Here is a 15452-nt window from a genome sequence, read left to right as displayed (position 1 = left end):
TTACCATCTAAAAATAGTTTATACTACACTATCTACAAACGACAACAAGCAGAGGAATTAGAGACACAAATTTGATAAACACAGATTAAATACAGGTATAGTACTCTTAAAACATGTGTCATGCACTACACTGTGCTCTGATCCTCCACGAGTACTTGCAGCTGTAAGCAGAGGTGATCGGTGGTACACTCTATTGCTACAACCGTATTATTCAGTGGTATTACTCACACTGCTCCCAGCTCTATCGTACAGTTTCTTCAGTCCAACTGTAGAGCACAAAAAAGGTGGACAGATTGAGAGATTCTTGAATGGAATTTGAAGAACGATCATTAGAAATGATGCAACTGAATTCAGAAGCTGTAGGCCTCCGATAACTTCTCTTGCAGTAAAGCTACTGACTTTAGTTTTTTTCTTTTTTCCCCCATGACTGCATTTTCCATGTGATCTTTTCTGAAGAAAATTCAACACTGTAAGGCCAAAAGTTACACTGCTCAAAATAGGCAGACATGCAAGCCTTCACGCTTATCACTTACAGCTTCTGTCCCTAGATTAGGGTGTCAACTGAAAAAGTATACAGTACAGCTTTGGTATTAAGAAAGCAGTCTCTTACACGTCTCAGTAACTGGACAAATTCCTTTTTACATTAGTTAATTGTCAAAGCCACTTTAATATTATGTACATTAAAGTGTTCAGAAATTAAGTATAACTTAACATTGAGGTCTTAGAAATAAAAGCTTTACAATAAAAATATAAAACACAGTTGGTAGTACTGAAAAGGTAGAAAATTAATTGCCTTACATGTATAATTTCACACTGAAGTGTATATCCCCCTGCAAGTGGGGGGCGGTGGAATAATATCCACGGTATCCCCTCCCTGTCATAAGAGGCAACTAAAAGGAGCCCTAGGGGGAGCTTGGATTGGTGACCACGGGGCTCTTAGTTGAGTCCTGGTAATGCTTCCACTTACTTGTGCCAGGCTGCTCCACTTTCATCTATTTTATCCAATCTCAGTCTTGTTCTTTTCCGACCCCAGCGGTACTAGATTTCCTAGGTCTAGGAGTCTTTCATTTTCGCACCCTTCATGGCCCTTCCCTTTCTTTTGCTGATATGTTTATTTTTCAAAGTGTCGGACCTCTTCCAATTTTTCCTCTGATTAATGTTAATAGAGGATGGTTGCTCAGCTGAACTTCCTCTTACAACCAAAATCACCACCACTGTTAAAGTATGTGCAAAGAATTCTAAAATAAATTTACCAATAAAGCATGAGTATGAAACAAAATATGAAGCAATGAATGATTAATCGAATGATGTCATGTGGCCTCCGGAGAAGCCTGGTGTAGGTCTTTCTAGTTGACCTGTAAATCTGGGTGTGTGGTGGTGATGAGGTAGGGAGAGGGTGAAAGCCAGTGTCGGCACATAGCCTACTCATGCCGAATAACATAAAGGGGTCCGTTCAAGGCTTTACGTCCCCGTCCAAGAGTCGATTCACCATCAACAGCATTATATATGCTCACTCCTTGCGAACACTTCAAAGAGGTTTGGAATTGAGCCCAGGCTTTTAGCACGCAATCTAGTGATTAGAAATCTCCTACCCTGCTGGCCAATATTCTGATGGTGACAAGCTTTTCCACCAGCAGGACTTGAACCAGCTAACCAGACCATGAAGTCCTGACGCCTACACAATCATGGCCACCAATCGATACACAATGAAATATAGTATCTGATATTAAAAAGACACCTGTGATGTATGAATGTAGTCTGTTTAGCCATTATAGGAGCGTGGTAGCCGAGTGGTGTAGTCCCTGGCTTCTAACTAAGGCGGCTGCAGTTCAAACCCCAGACAATGCATGCGGGATATTTGAAATGGAAAATCACACCCCTGTAGTTCGTATTCCACGTAAAACTGGAGGTCAATGCCTGTGATCATGACATCAAAAGTCACGGAAAACTACAAGCTTGTTTTTTTTAGACATTTTCTGGTGCCAATTATCCATTAAACGGTGGAAAAGCATCAGAGTTTTACATACACAGGAGAACTGTGAAGAATGTATCGAGTTTCAAGTATTTGGGCATCACATTACAAACTAGAGGTAATGTCTTCTCTACCCACACCAATGACAGGATAAATGCAGCAATCAGAACCATGAACAACATAAAGAATCTGCGTAAGTCGTCTATCAAAATAGCCCTGAAATTAGTTGATCTCACCCGTGCTCACATATGCTCTGGAAATTGTATGGCCACTTCTGAAAATGAAGCAATGAGAGCAAAAAAATTGAAACCAACTTTTCTGAGAAAGGCACTATGTGTCTCAAAATATACTGTACACCTTCAAGGCTTGTGTATGAATTAACATGGGAACCATTCTACGTAGAGGGCCTTCATTATCACCTGTCGCTACCTACTATGCCAACTTATTTACAGTTTATAGAGAAATTAAGGGCAAAGGAGAGAGATATATGGAGCAAATTTTACTTGACGGACACAGTGAACTAAAAAGACTGGCAAGGAGAAGGATACGAGCTCAGACACTTGGTTACACGCTTCGCCATACATGGTTTTCATTTACTGTATAAGTTGTGTAAAACCAAGAAGTTCTGTCAGACAAACACAAACTGTGTTTGTGAACCTTGTGGCAAGATCTATGAACGATACCATGCTATAATTTGTACTTGACGGCATGAATCTCTAAAAATCTTTTGCAAAGATGAATAATATGATGATATTATTAATGGAAATCCTTTTTGACCATTGGCTGCAATAAAATTTATTAATAAAAGGAGGCTCTTTACTTACTACACATTCCAGGAGATATACGGGGCCTTGGAGGGAGTGTTAGGTAAGTGAAGAGGAAAAGAAAGAAGCTTGTCGGTTCCACTCTAATTAAACTCGTCCATCATATGCTGTAAATTTACCAAGTAAACAAAAAATACCCAGAAATTTCTTAAAAATGATATAAACTTCAGTTGAATATTTTAAAATAAAAACTGAGTTAAAGGGGAAAATATTTGAGGCTATGTTACACGACATTTAAAACTAAAATACCCATCCGCAGCAACTTTATCCAACAAATACCAGAAAACATTAATCACACTAAAGGTAAAACTACAGCACACAGAAAGCATACCAAGAAAAAGCAGTAATAAGAAAAATATCATATTACGCTGTTTCTCAATATTAGGTCAGCAGCCTTCAACTTCTTGTGCAATACTTTCTCAAAATGAAATATAGGTGGTTAACAAAACACCACTAGAAATAATTTCTGTCTGACTATTTTCAAGGAACTAGTCAAATTATTCTGAACAGTCAGAAAGTAATTCTCATATGTATCAGATCTATGTAGTTAAAATTGTTTACAACAAATACAGTATTTAACTAAGGTTATGTCACAAGAAGATTCCCACCTTCCAATACTTGTCGGTTTCTTATAGCTAGTTTATTATTTAGATAACATAATCCAGCTTAATCTCTGAGTATAATACTAAATAGAACATGTTTCGTTCCAATTATGGAACATCTTCAGCTAAAAGATTTAACAAAAATTGACAAGATAAATAAAACACTTGTGATGATTATGATGATGATTATAAGATAAAATGATCGTTCATATTGGGTTAAAAATTTCCAACAAGTCAAAGTCCAAGTTAACGAATAAAATCGACGAAAGGGGTCTTCTTTTAAGGCTGGAGAAATATTTGTTGAATCTTGAAGGTAAAATTAATAATATAAAAGATTTTCTTAAAATGTGATTTTCGGGGGAACTCTTGAAAACAACCGTAGTTGAAGTTGAATTTCAAGTTTGACTGTTGAAATAAGTCTCATAGCCGGTTGTGTTATGTTTTGCATCCTCCCTTATGCTCCCTTACGCCGTGTTGTCAGCTGACTGAGTTTGTGTGAGAGTCCAGCCTTAAAAGAAGACCCCTTACGTCAATTTTATTCGTTAACTTGAACATTAACTCGTTGAAAATTCTTTAACCCAACATGAACGAACATTTTATTTTATCATCATCATCATCATCATCATCATCATCATCACAAGTGTTTTATTTGTCTTGTCAATTTTTGTTAATTCTATTAGCTGAAGATGTTCCATAATTGGAACAGAACATGTTCTATTTAGCATTATACTCAGAGATTAAGCTGGATTATGTTATGTAAATAATAAACTAGCTATAAGAAACTGACAAGTATTGGAAGGTGGGAATCTCCTTGTAACATAACCTTAGTTGTGTTGAGCCAATATGGGACAAAATGAGATTTATAAGCTGTAAATACAATATTAACAATAAACGAGGCATAAATAAGCTGAAGGGAAGCCACATAATGAAGAATGTAAATTACAATGAATGAATGAATGAATGAATGAATGAATGAATGAATGAATGAAGAAACAAACGATACAAAATTAGGGCTGCTGATAAACTGATTCATAAATCCTGTGTTCTGAAGAAAAAAAAATTAACTGCTTCTAAGTGGTTTTCAATATGGACATTTTCTGAATTATCACATAATATCTAAAAATCTGTTACTTGAGAGTTTATATTCACAATATCAGGGCACCAATCTTAATTTCACAATACAAAATGCTTTGCCTAAGTAAATTAGAATAATACTGTATTGTATTGTATTGAAGAAAAAGAAATCCAAAAATAGCTTACAACAAAATAAAATTACTCATACAGGGGATGATCAACAAAGACTGAGATTGATAATTACAACAAAATAAAATTACTCATACAGGGGATAATCAACAAAGACTGAGATTATTATAAATTTGTAACTCTTAAGTTTTGTTCCTATCAAGTGAAATTCAATCAGCCATTAGGTCTTTGTAACTATCTGCAATGAATATTGACAGTAGGTATGCTGAATGACATTTTGTATGAAAGAGCAGGTATACAGTGTTTTCATCAGGAAAACTGCCAATGAAAGATTTGTTTTCCTGCAATGAGTGGATTTTTCCCCCCTGCATGCTTCCTAATGTCAGCAATAACCATGACAACAAACCTTACTCAGAGATCACTGCCTTCTGGACATGTGTACTTATCTACTGTATATTTATATAATCTAAGAGTTTTGTCTGTACAATGCTCAGAATTGGAAAAGAATGGAATTTCTGTATTAGTAATGTCCACAGTAACAAGGAAATGCACTTTTTACTTTTCCGTAATTTCTGCCTACCTGCCTGTATGTATGTATGTATGTATGTATGTATGTATGTATGTATGTAAGTATGTATGTATGTACTGTATGTACAAGCATCATGAGAAAACTGCTGAAGACGATTTAATGAAAATAGGTATGTAAAGTCGGGGGATGAGCCACTATAATCTAGGCTATACAGTGAAACCTCGATTCTCCGTTTTTCGAGGGACCGTGAAAATAAAACGTACAACACGGGAAAACGGAAAATCCGGGAATGAATGAAAACTATCAATTTGGCTAAACATCACAAAAATGAAATATGTATAATTATAATCTTACAAAAACTCCTAAACCAAACCAAACTACAGCCCCAGTGAGACTTTGCCTGCCAAGCGACCGCTGCTCAGCCCGAAGGCCTGCAGATTACGAGGGGCGCATCGTCAGTGCGACGAATCCTCTCGGCCGATATTCCTGGCTCTGTAGATCGGGGTCGCCATCTCACCATTAGATACGGTAGCTCCACAATTGAAGGTAATCACGTAGGCTAAGTGGACCTGGAACCAGACTTATATCCAGGTAAAATTGCCTGACCTGGTCGCAATCGAACCCGGGCCCTCTGGATGAGAGCCGGGCATGTTAGACCGCGAACCGCATTAATTACCGGTACGCGAGTTCAAAATCTCGATACTTTATATTCAATTTTACAGGGGAATCTTCGTCAGTTTCCCGTGAAAACTTCTTTCAGTTCAGCAACTTTGATTACGCTAGCCAAACTCTTCGAAAAATCTAACAACGCCAAGCCAAACGACAATCGACCACAAGTACGGTAGCTTTTAATTCTCTCATCTAATAAAATAAAGCATATTAGATACAAAAGCACCCAAAATGATGGCGAAATCCGTTCATTTCTTAATCTTTCATTGTAATTTGGTCTCCGGTATACTGTTCGTAGTCAGTTTCTGGGAATCTCGTACCGCGCAAATTAGGCCTACATCGACTTTTAAAGGTTATGTTGAACTCGAAAACATGGTTTCGCATGTAAGTATCGATTCTTAAAAGTTCTCGAATACATTATATTCAATTCTGCGCGTCACAACTCCAATCAAATTAGAAAGATAAAAGAAATATCAAAACTTCGGAAATTACGGTTATTCGTGACCTTGAGGTCATCTGGAAAGTGCGCTCGCTGCACATGTCAGTACGAGTTTGAAATTATACCAATCATTTAAAATGTAACGTGCGTAAGTAAAACGACTGCGGTTTTTGGTATTTTAACACGAAAACGTAAAATTCCCAGTCTTACATTAGTAACAGTAATAGGCAATCCCAAGACCTCCCATGGCTTTCTTTTTTTTTTTTTAATGTAAGGTGCAACATCTGTTTTCGTCTCGCTAACATAATCATGTACGACAATATAAAAAATACTGAATTTGTGTTAAGGAGCAGTTTCGATTCCTGCCTGAAAGCCCACTTAGGTCTGCAGTGCCCTGAGCAAAGTGCTGAAAACCCCTTCGGCAGTACGATCGAAAAAATGTAAATAAGAAAACATCTAACCCTGGACATAATATGGACGTTTTATAAGTGCGAACATTTGACGAAACTCGTTCCGTCTTCACGCAGAGCTGCAGAAATACGCCGTGTCTTCTAGCAATTGCTGTGGCCACTCTCTGCCCTATGATTTTCCGAGATTCTCTCAACAATACCACCCGAATGCGATGCTAAGATGGTCCCTTATGCAAGTTCACCGCCGAACGCCAAGATCCATAAATATGCCATAGCCGTCCTTTCGTGAGATACAGTTTATTAAAAAACGATTGATCGAGGATTTAGCGTTGATGGGACTGGAATTTCTGGACGGTTGATCCGGGAAATCGTTTCTTCGAGGAACGGATAATGCGGGACTTTTACAACGTGATTTAATTACGATGCTCTCGGGACCACGTAATTTGAACGCATATTCCGGGAAAACGTACTTTCCGGGAACGGATAATCGAGGTTCCACTGTACATCATTGTATTCACGCTGAGTGAAATGGTAGTTTAGGGGAAGGCCTAAAATTTAATTCTCAAATATTTATATTAATAGTGGTCCTATTGATAAATACTACATAACTAAAGTTAAACAGAATTAAATTTCCCATCATTTATGTCATACATTTTTACCACACCGGCTATGATAACACAGATATTCATGAGTTTGTATTTTTGTTGCCAAGTTCATATAAATGCTGAGCCACGAGAAAATGGGTTAACAGAATTTGGTATATAGAGTCAGGGAATAAGAAACTACAGTCTAAGCTATAAACAATTGAATTCACCCTGGATGAAATGGTAGCTTAGAGGAAGGTGCCTAAGGGCTGGCCACCAAGGTAAAAGTAACTAAGAATAATAAAAACAGTTTTTCATCTGGCTCTGGAAGATTTTTGATTCATTTGGAATTTGATACTAACTGATACTGGAGAGTAAAGAATCTGAAAGGACTCTAGTGCTCACATTCCAGTTCATAGAGAATCAGGCTATTGACCATACAATATTACTAGGTAAACTTCAGAAATATGGTATTCGGGGAATAGCACTCCTATTCTTCAAAAGATACCTCTCTGACCACAGTCGGTATGTAACTCGAGGTCAAATTAAAACTCGAAACAGTAATGTTACCATTGATGTGCAAGGGTCAGACCTACGTCCACTCCATTTCTTGATTTATGTAAATGATATCAGTCTTTGTCCACTGAATGGTGTCATCAGTTTATTTGCAGATGGCACTAACCTTTTCTATAAAAGTAATTCTGGTTCTAGTCTTACTCAGATCATAAGCACTGCCTAAGAAAGGATAAAACTAGGGGTAGTCCTACATCTTATGGAAACGTATTTTAAGGGGAGATGATGGCTGAATAAGTGTTCATCTTTGAAATTGCCATAGCTTTTGAGATAGACGAATGATATTTTGCATACACATTCACAATATAATAAGTGATGTGTGTGAAGCTTTTTGACACTTTGTATTGACAGTGAAACTTTCCAGCCAGTTTTCATTCCTTTTATTTATTACACCACTCGGGTACCTTCTATGCAAAAACCCAGGGAGATATCACTTACAGTACATAGTTTAGGACATCAGATCTTTCATTAGCTGAAAAAGTTTAATTATAATCTAAATAGATTAATTTAACAGATTTAAAAAGTTAACTAATTTATTTTGCCACTGTGCGAGACTCCAGTTTCCAACATAAAAGACACATCAAAGAAAGCTCCATAGAACTATACATTACTTAACGCAAAACAAACTAACTTTAGGCACCAACAAGCAGCCACGTCACTTTATTATATGGATTAAAGCATGCGCAGTGAATAAATAAGCATTACAGATACAATCTTGAATTGGCTACATACCAGATCGCCTGTCAAAATTCTTCTGAAAACTAAACACAGGAAATAATATTTGACACAACAGGAAACATGCCTCCTGAAAGACCTTGAATTTTAGATTAAATAACCCAATAATGTTATTTCCGGCATAACATCTTGGGACTATATTTGCAAAGTATTTATAAAAGTAATGTTTATTTGTTCAAAATTTTCTGCCTACCTCTCCACTTTAAAGGATGAATGACCTGCGACATCTACTTTAACTATGTCATTAGCGGAGAAGCGAGAAAATAACAGACTAACACTGCTGGTTCTATAAAAAATATAGCAGATAAATATCCTCCTGTGCAATGGCCTCTCTATTCCCCAGCTCAATTCTATGTCACTGACACGAAAGCTAACTACGAGGAGCTCTTCTTGAAAACATTCCGATATTCTAAGGTCGATATGCATCATTTGTTTTTTTAGGACATTAGAATATGTTCATTTAATTGCAATTAAATGGGTGGTGCTTAAAGAAAGTACATATGTGTGATCCTATTCAGTAATGGAAAAAAGAAACTCAATCTCAGTCTCTGGTGAACCTGCATGTTTCTGATAAATCACATTACTTGAATTCTATATTGGCTTTCCATGGGGAGTATCCTTGACCTATTTTCTGATCAACATCACTGAGAAATTTCTTGTTTAAAGCTATAACAGTCTTACAAAATGGAATGCGAGGCATCTTAATAAAATCTGAAATGACAACATTAACTCCTTTAGGACCAGGATTTTGTTTCTCAAGCCAAGGAATGATAGCGTGATTGCAAGGAGAAGCACATTTTGTCTCGAGAGTTGAAAATGCGTGACAGAAAATGAACTTAGCATCGGGTGTTAGAACACACTGAGTTATATAGCCTGAATCTTGTGAGCGATTCTGCAAGTTTTTGCTTAAGAAGTCAAACATTTTAGTCACATCTGTTGTATCAGGCCAAGGTGTAGGCCAGCTAGCAGAAGGCCAAAAGAATGGAACATGAATAGGTATGCGGTAAATCACTATCACCTGGTAACCATGGTTTAACATCCAGTTTAATGTGATGTGGTTTATATGAGGATTATAAGGGCACAGTTTGTTACCAAACAATCTTTCTATGAAATGGACTATACCGGAGTGATCATCCGGAGTCATTGCGTAAAAATGTTGAAAATCTAAAATAACTACCTCTCCCCTATGTAAATCTAGGAAGGACTTGACATCTTTAAGAATATTATTGATAATCTCACCATACAAACCATGGACAAAGAATAAGTCTTGACTCTGGGGTTTGGTTGCCAACCGAAGATCAAGATATCTGTAACAGTAAGATAAAATGTGAATCTCAATCCGTTATATGCTATAGACAGAGTGATTAAAAGAACTAACAGTAAGCCTACATGCTTAAGAAAAATCTTACCACTTGATCAAAACCAATTTATAAGTACAGTACTAGGGTTCGGATGTCCAGGAAATTGCATTAAACAAATTTCATGCCTGAAAGCCCATATTGATGATGAATATTTATTTAATAGTTTATATATTTTATTTCATAAAGTTGCTCAAACTGGGAAGATAGAGAAACTAAAAAATTCAATAGTGAAGAACAGATTAGATGTTCTAGGTGTATGTGAGACAACATGGGCTGGCAATGGTGACTTCATATCTGAGGACTTCAGAATAATTCATAATGGCAACAACAGAACTGGAAGTAGTGGAGTGGCAATCATACTGAGAGGTAAATTGGTCCACAATGTTGAGAACACTTATCATATTAATGACAGAATCCTAATGGTGAAAGTAAAAGCCAGACCAGTAGACTTGATCTTAATACAAGTGTATTTCGCCACTACTGAGAAGAGATGTCTGAAAACATCAAAGAACTATTTGAAACTGTGGACAAGAACGCCAATGTGATTTTGATGGGTGATTTTAATACTTCTGTAGGTTCAAATGAAAATGTTCAATACAGTGGTAAATTTGGTCTAGGAAAAACAAATTCAAGAGGCAGAAGACTGTTAGAATTTTGTGAGCAGTACGAAATGGTTACCAAAGTGAAGAAATGTAAGTTGGGATGGGATGATATAAAAAGTGGCTTACCAGATGAGTTAGCCGTGCGGTTAGGGGCACGCAACTGTGAGCTTGCATCTGGGATATAGTGGGTTTGAGCCCCACTGTTGGCAGCCCAGTCGCACTGAATTCTTGACCGGCAGCTCTGTTACTGTTCTTAAGCACATTTTATCACCGAGTTTAAACCCAGCTGTATAACTCTCACGTTTCTCTATAACTTAAAGATCAACCTACACAAGAAAACTTAACTGAGAACCACAATGAAACGTGAAGACAGAATACGGGTACTGTCGACAATACAACAAATGAACGATGCCTAATACCATGATCACTTGACTGTCTGGTCAGGAAAACACTCCCAGTTCACGTGATCAGTTCTACCGGACAGGTAGCGATAAGCATATCAACAAAGATGGAAGAGTGAGAAGGATGGCTGAGTGTGACTGACCGGCTAGGAATGCAGGCTTGGGGCAGGGGTTTGTGTTGTATACAAGAACAGGTATACAGGAACTATATTTTATCGCTTCAGATAATCTTAACAACATATATACATACATTCAAATAAAACTTTCCTCGAAGCAGTATGAAAATTATAAACAGTTAACGTTGCTTGTAGACTGAAGTTAAAAAAAAATGTACACTTTATAGACATATATACATGAATCTATCTTGATGTGAAAGTCCATTGAAAAGCTAGAGTTCTTGATAGTTGAAAACTATCTGTTCTATACCGTCACAAGTGTAATCAGTAGCAAAAGCTTGCACTAATAGAATATTAGTTGTTTCTGTAACTTGTCAGGAACTGACATTGAAATGCATAATTAGTAGAATACTAATTGATGTGTTTGAGCCTAGGTGGGACTGAGGGAATACTCTCATTGGGCTCGACGTGGCTGCGGGAAATGGGAGCGGAGGCAGTAACCCGAGGTGAAACCTCAAACACTCAGAATCAGTCCACCTATTCGAGACACCTTTTTAAGAGGGATAGCCTCCGTGTCCGACATTCGGCGTAATCTGGTGCTGGGCACTGGCAAGTCCTCGCCTGTGGCTGGAAGGCAGCGCCTTTATATAGCTGGCTGATGTAACAGGCAAGCGCAGTGCAGACGTCTCGTAGAGTCGAGAACAATCCAGGCTGTTGCGTGCGCGGAGCAGGCGGCGCAGAGCGAGGAGCGCGAAGGACACACGACAGTTTGCGAGTTAGGTATTTTTGTTACAACAGCTAGCCTCAACCGTTCTGCGGGTAGAAAGAAATGCTTCTTCTTGTACTGTCACGTACAAAGTACCGTAACAGCAATTGGTACAGTCCCGATATTTAACGTAGGCATGTCCATGGAATACCCAAACTTTATTTAATGTATTGATATGTATGCCTTTATGATGTCAGAAATTAATGCGAGTTATGTGCAGGGATTTTTTTCCTGCAATTTCAAATGTTAAAAATGGGGTGAGAGATATTTGCGGTGGCAAGTTATATGCGAGTAAATACGGCAGTAACATGAAGAGGCTAGCAGAAGATCATCAGATGTGGCTAAAGTGACAAGGCATTGCCTTTAGTAGATGATGAGTTTTTGAGAGAAGTTCACCTTTTCAATACTAAGCAATCAAAATACAATTATATCAAGTAGGACATGAATTATCCTTTAATCTGGAACAACTTCAGCTACTTATAAAGTCAGAACAAATTCCAAAACACATAGAAAGATATACAATGAAGAACAAAAGTTCATCACACAAGATCATTCAGTGCCTATCCTCTTATAATCTTACTTTAAAAAATCTTTAAAATCATGATTCACAATGTTGAAAAACAGTCAAGTATACTTATTTGGCGCAGCGTGATGTCATAAATACACTTAAAGTATGACTAATTGTAAATTTAAAACCTTTGTACCCATAAAATGTATGGGTAAAATACAGTACGTTGACATTTGAATGCAGCAGAAATGCTCTTGATCAAGAGCGGTGTTCCATTTGTATGTGTTGTTGGTTGGACCCGGGTAACTCCTCTCACAAATTAAAAGTGGAGAAAGTTCTTGAAGAATCAAAATGGTAGAAAGAACATTGGAAGGACTTGTAAGACATGTGTCTTGTAGAATGTTTTTTATTGCATGGAGAAAGAGGAGTTCCCTGAAATGAAATGGTGTATGGCTTTTAGTGTCTGAGGGCATGTTCGGCTCGCCAGGTGCAGGTCTTTTGGTGTAACTCCCGTAGGCGACCTGCGTGTCGTGATGAGGATGAAATTATGATGAAGACGACACATACACCCAGTGTCCATGCCAGCAAAATGAACCAATGATGGTTAAAATTCCTGACCTTGCCGGGAATCGAACCCAGGACCCCTGTGACCAAAGGCCAGCACTCTAACCATTTAGTCATGGAGCCGGACAGGAGGTCCTCTGTTAGTCCTTCATAAGCTTGCCAGAATGTCAGCTAGCACCAAGGGACCTCTTTGTTTAATAATGTGGTTTTTTACAGGTATGTTATAGTGTTATACAGGGTCTTTTTTATGGCTTGTTCCGTGTGTCAGGGGAACATACACGGAAGGTGATAGCGTGGCCGGGTGACTCATTTACCAAGAGATATATTGCTTCATGACCGGTTAAGATGATCTAATGCAGTATGGTAGCGATAACCATTGCTTCACAGCAATAGTTCAGTTCATCTGCGGTATTGTTAGCGTGTTCAATGTGTTCGCTTTAAAATAGCGTAGTTTCTGTAGGAATACTAATCGTGTGTTTAACGAGTGATGTATACAGTAGAACAGCATGTATTCATTGTGTTGTGCTATGTGAAGCATTCTTCTTATACAGAATGCCGCTTTTGATTCATTTGTAAATATCCTAGCATCCTTCCTCCCTATAGGAGTACGGTGCATAAATTGGTAAAGAAGTTCCGCACCACCGGGTCCATTCTTAACAAGAAATCACGTAGGAGACAAAGCCTTTTAACAGAGGAAAAGCTTGACGAAATAGGAGCGGTCTTGGAAAGAACTCCAACAAAATCCCTGTCGCGTCTCACCGTACAAGCTAATGTGTCATTATTTTCTGCCCACAAAGCAACAAAACTGTTAAAAGCAAAACCGTACAAACCAACCCGTGCCCAATATTTAAGAGGACCTGACAGTTTTGCTATGGTTCGCTATTGTAACTGGTTGCTTCAGTCAGTTCACGATGGGTATGTTGACCCAGAACTTTTATTTTATAGTGATGAAGCATGGCTACACTGAAGTGGCTATGTAAATAGTCAAAACAATCACTACTGGTGTGCAGAAAATCCCCACCAGCTGCATGTCCGTCCACTTCATGATGTAAAAATAGGAGTTTGGTTTGCAATAAGTGCTCACAGAATTATAGGGCCTATATTTTTCCGCGAAACAATAAATGCTGATCAATATATAGACCTCATTCTCAGACCATTTTTTCAAGAGCTGACGGAAGAAGAAAGGAGTGATGGTTATTTTATGCAATGGCACACACTGTTAATCGGTCTATGAAGGTAATATGGGAAGTTTTCGAAGATCTCCTGATTTAAATTCCTGTGATTATTACCTGCGGGGGATGCTGAAGGGAAAAGTGTATGTGAACAACCCTCACACAAGAACTACAAGAGAACATTACATAAGTTATTTTGAACATCACAGGGCTGAAATTCGCCGAGTGTCTGCAAACCTATTTACGAGGTGTCAGGCGTGTTTGACAGCTGAGCGACATCATTTTGAACATCAAATGTAATGCCAGGTAGGTTTTAGACTAATAGTTTCACTAGAAATGGATTTCTATAAGTGTGAATTGCCGTGAGTTATGGGGAGGAAAAGCGCGCATTATACCGGCTGGCGACCGAGTGTCATTGCGCCAGCCGTGTCGTGCTTTGAGTGGTGCTGTGGAACCAGCAAAAAAAAAGGACCCTGTATTTATATTGAAATAGTGTGTTTGGCAGACTGGAAAGCTTTTAAGTTTACATTCAATATAATTAGAAAATTGATCCATGCTTAAAAGAGCGACAGCTGTCATAAGGACTACTGCATATAGTATTGAAAGTATGACAACTGGATAAGGTACACTAGTGTTCTTTAAAACCTCGTGGCCAGTAATATTCATTTCAGGCAAGGAAATCAGTACAACCCTCAGAACTGCCCAGTACTACCTTACACTTCTCTCTCTCTCTCTCTCTCTCATTGGTCAGATCCATGCTGAAGCATAACACATGGACACACCTGAAGAACGAGGGGAAATGCAGAGAGCGAATGACAGGAGATCTAACATGAACCAAACACGAAAAAAGGGGAAGGCACTTGCTTTCCCGCCTGCCCACACATGGTAGAGAGGGGAATGAAGGAACCACACGGACTCGTATGTCAATTCATTGAGAGTCAAATTCTCCTATTTCTTTGCAATTATTGTTTCCAAAGGCTGGCTGAAATGTTAAAAGTCTCAACCATAACCTAATTATCAAATGGCATCAAGCCCAACCATTGTAAGAAAGAATTACCCTTATTTTCATAAATACTTTTTTTTGCTAGTAGCTTTACATCACATCACATAGATATTAGAAATACTTTATTTAACATTATTTTTACTGGTAATGGCCTTCATATTTGACAGGGTGCTGGAATTTTGGACTAAGCAAGGGTAGTAAATCTACTCACATTGCACTCTCACCGATTTTGCTGGAATTTGATTCAGAAATCTACTCAATTCTTCTGTACCTTTCTACTTTATAAAGTCTTAAAAAATAATAGTCATTAACCCTTGATTTCTCATTTCACTGAAATATGTTTAAACACTGTCAATAAAGTGGGGCTATTGCCCCAACATGTCACTAGTGATGCACGGTATAAAATATTGCAAGAAATT

The 15452-nt window shown here is 38.0% G+C and overlaps 1 protein-coding gene across 3 annotated transcripts in view; it reads right to left on the bottom strand.

The window, feature by feature from the left end:
• LOC136857541 (PI-PLC X domain-containing protein 3) overlaps nt 1–15452 on the bottom strand; it is a 61300-nt gene that overhangs the window by 29417 nt on the left and 16431 nt on the right. For 2 of the 3 annotated variants that reach the window (XM_067136270.2, XM_067136271.2), the window contains exon 3: nt 9780–9847. The exons of the other annotated variant lie outside the window; for it this stretch is intronic. In XM_067136270.2, coding sequence (XP_066992371.1) covers nt 9780–9847 — 68 coding nt within the window. The remainder of the gene's footprint in view (nt 1–9779; nt 9848–15452) is intronic. 3 annotated transcript variants of the gene reach the window in all.

This window comes from Anabrus simplex, chromosome 1, assembly GCF_040414725.1.
Source record: "Anabrus simplex isolate iqAnaSimp1 chromosome 1, ASM4041472v1, whole genome shotgun sequence".
Taxonomy (NCBI): Eukaryota; Metazoa; Arthropoda; class Insecta; order Orthoptera; family Tettigoniidae; genus Anabrus; species Anabrus simplex.
This window is presented reverse-complemented; position numbering and strand designations above follow the sequence as displayed.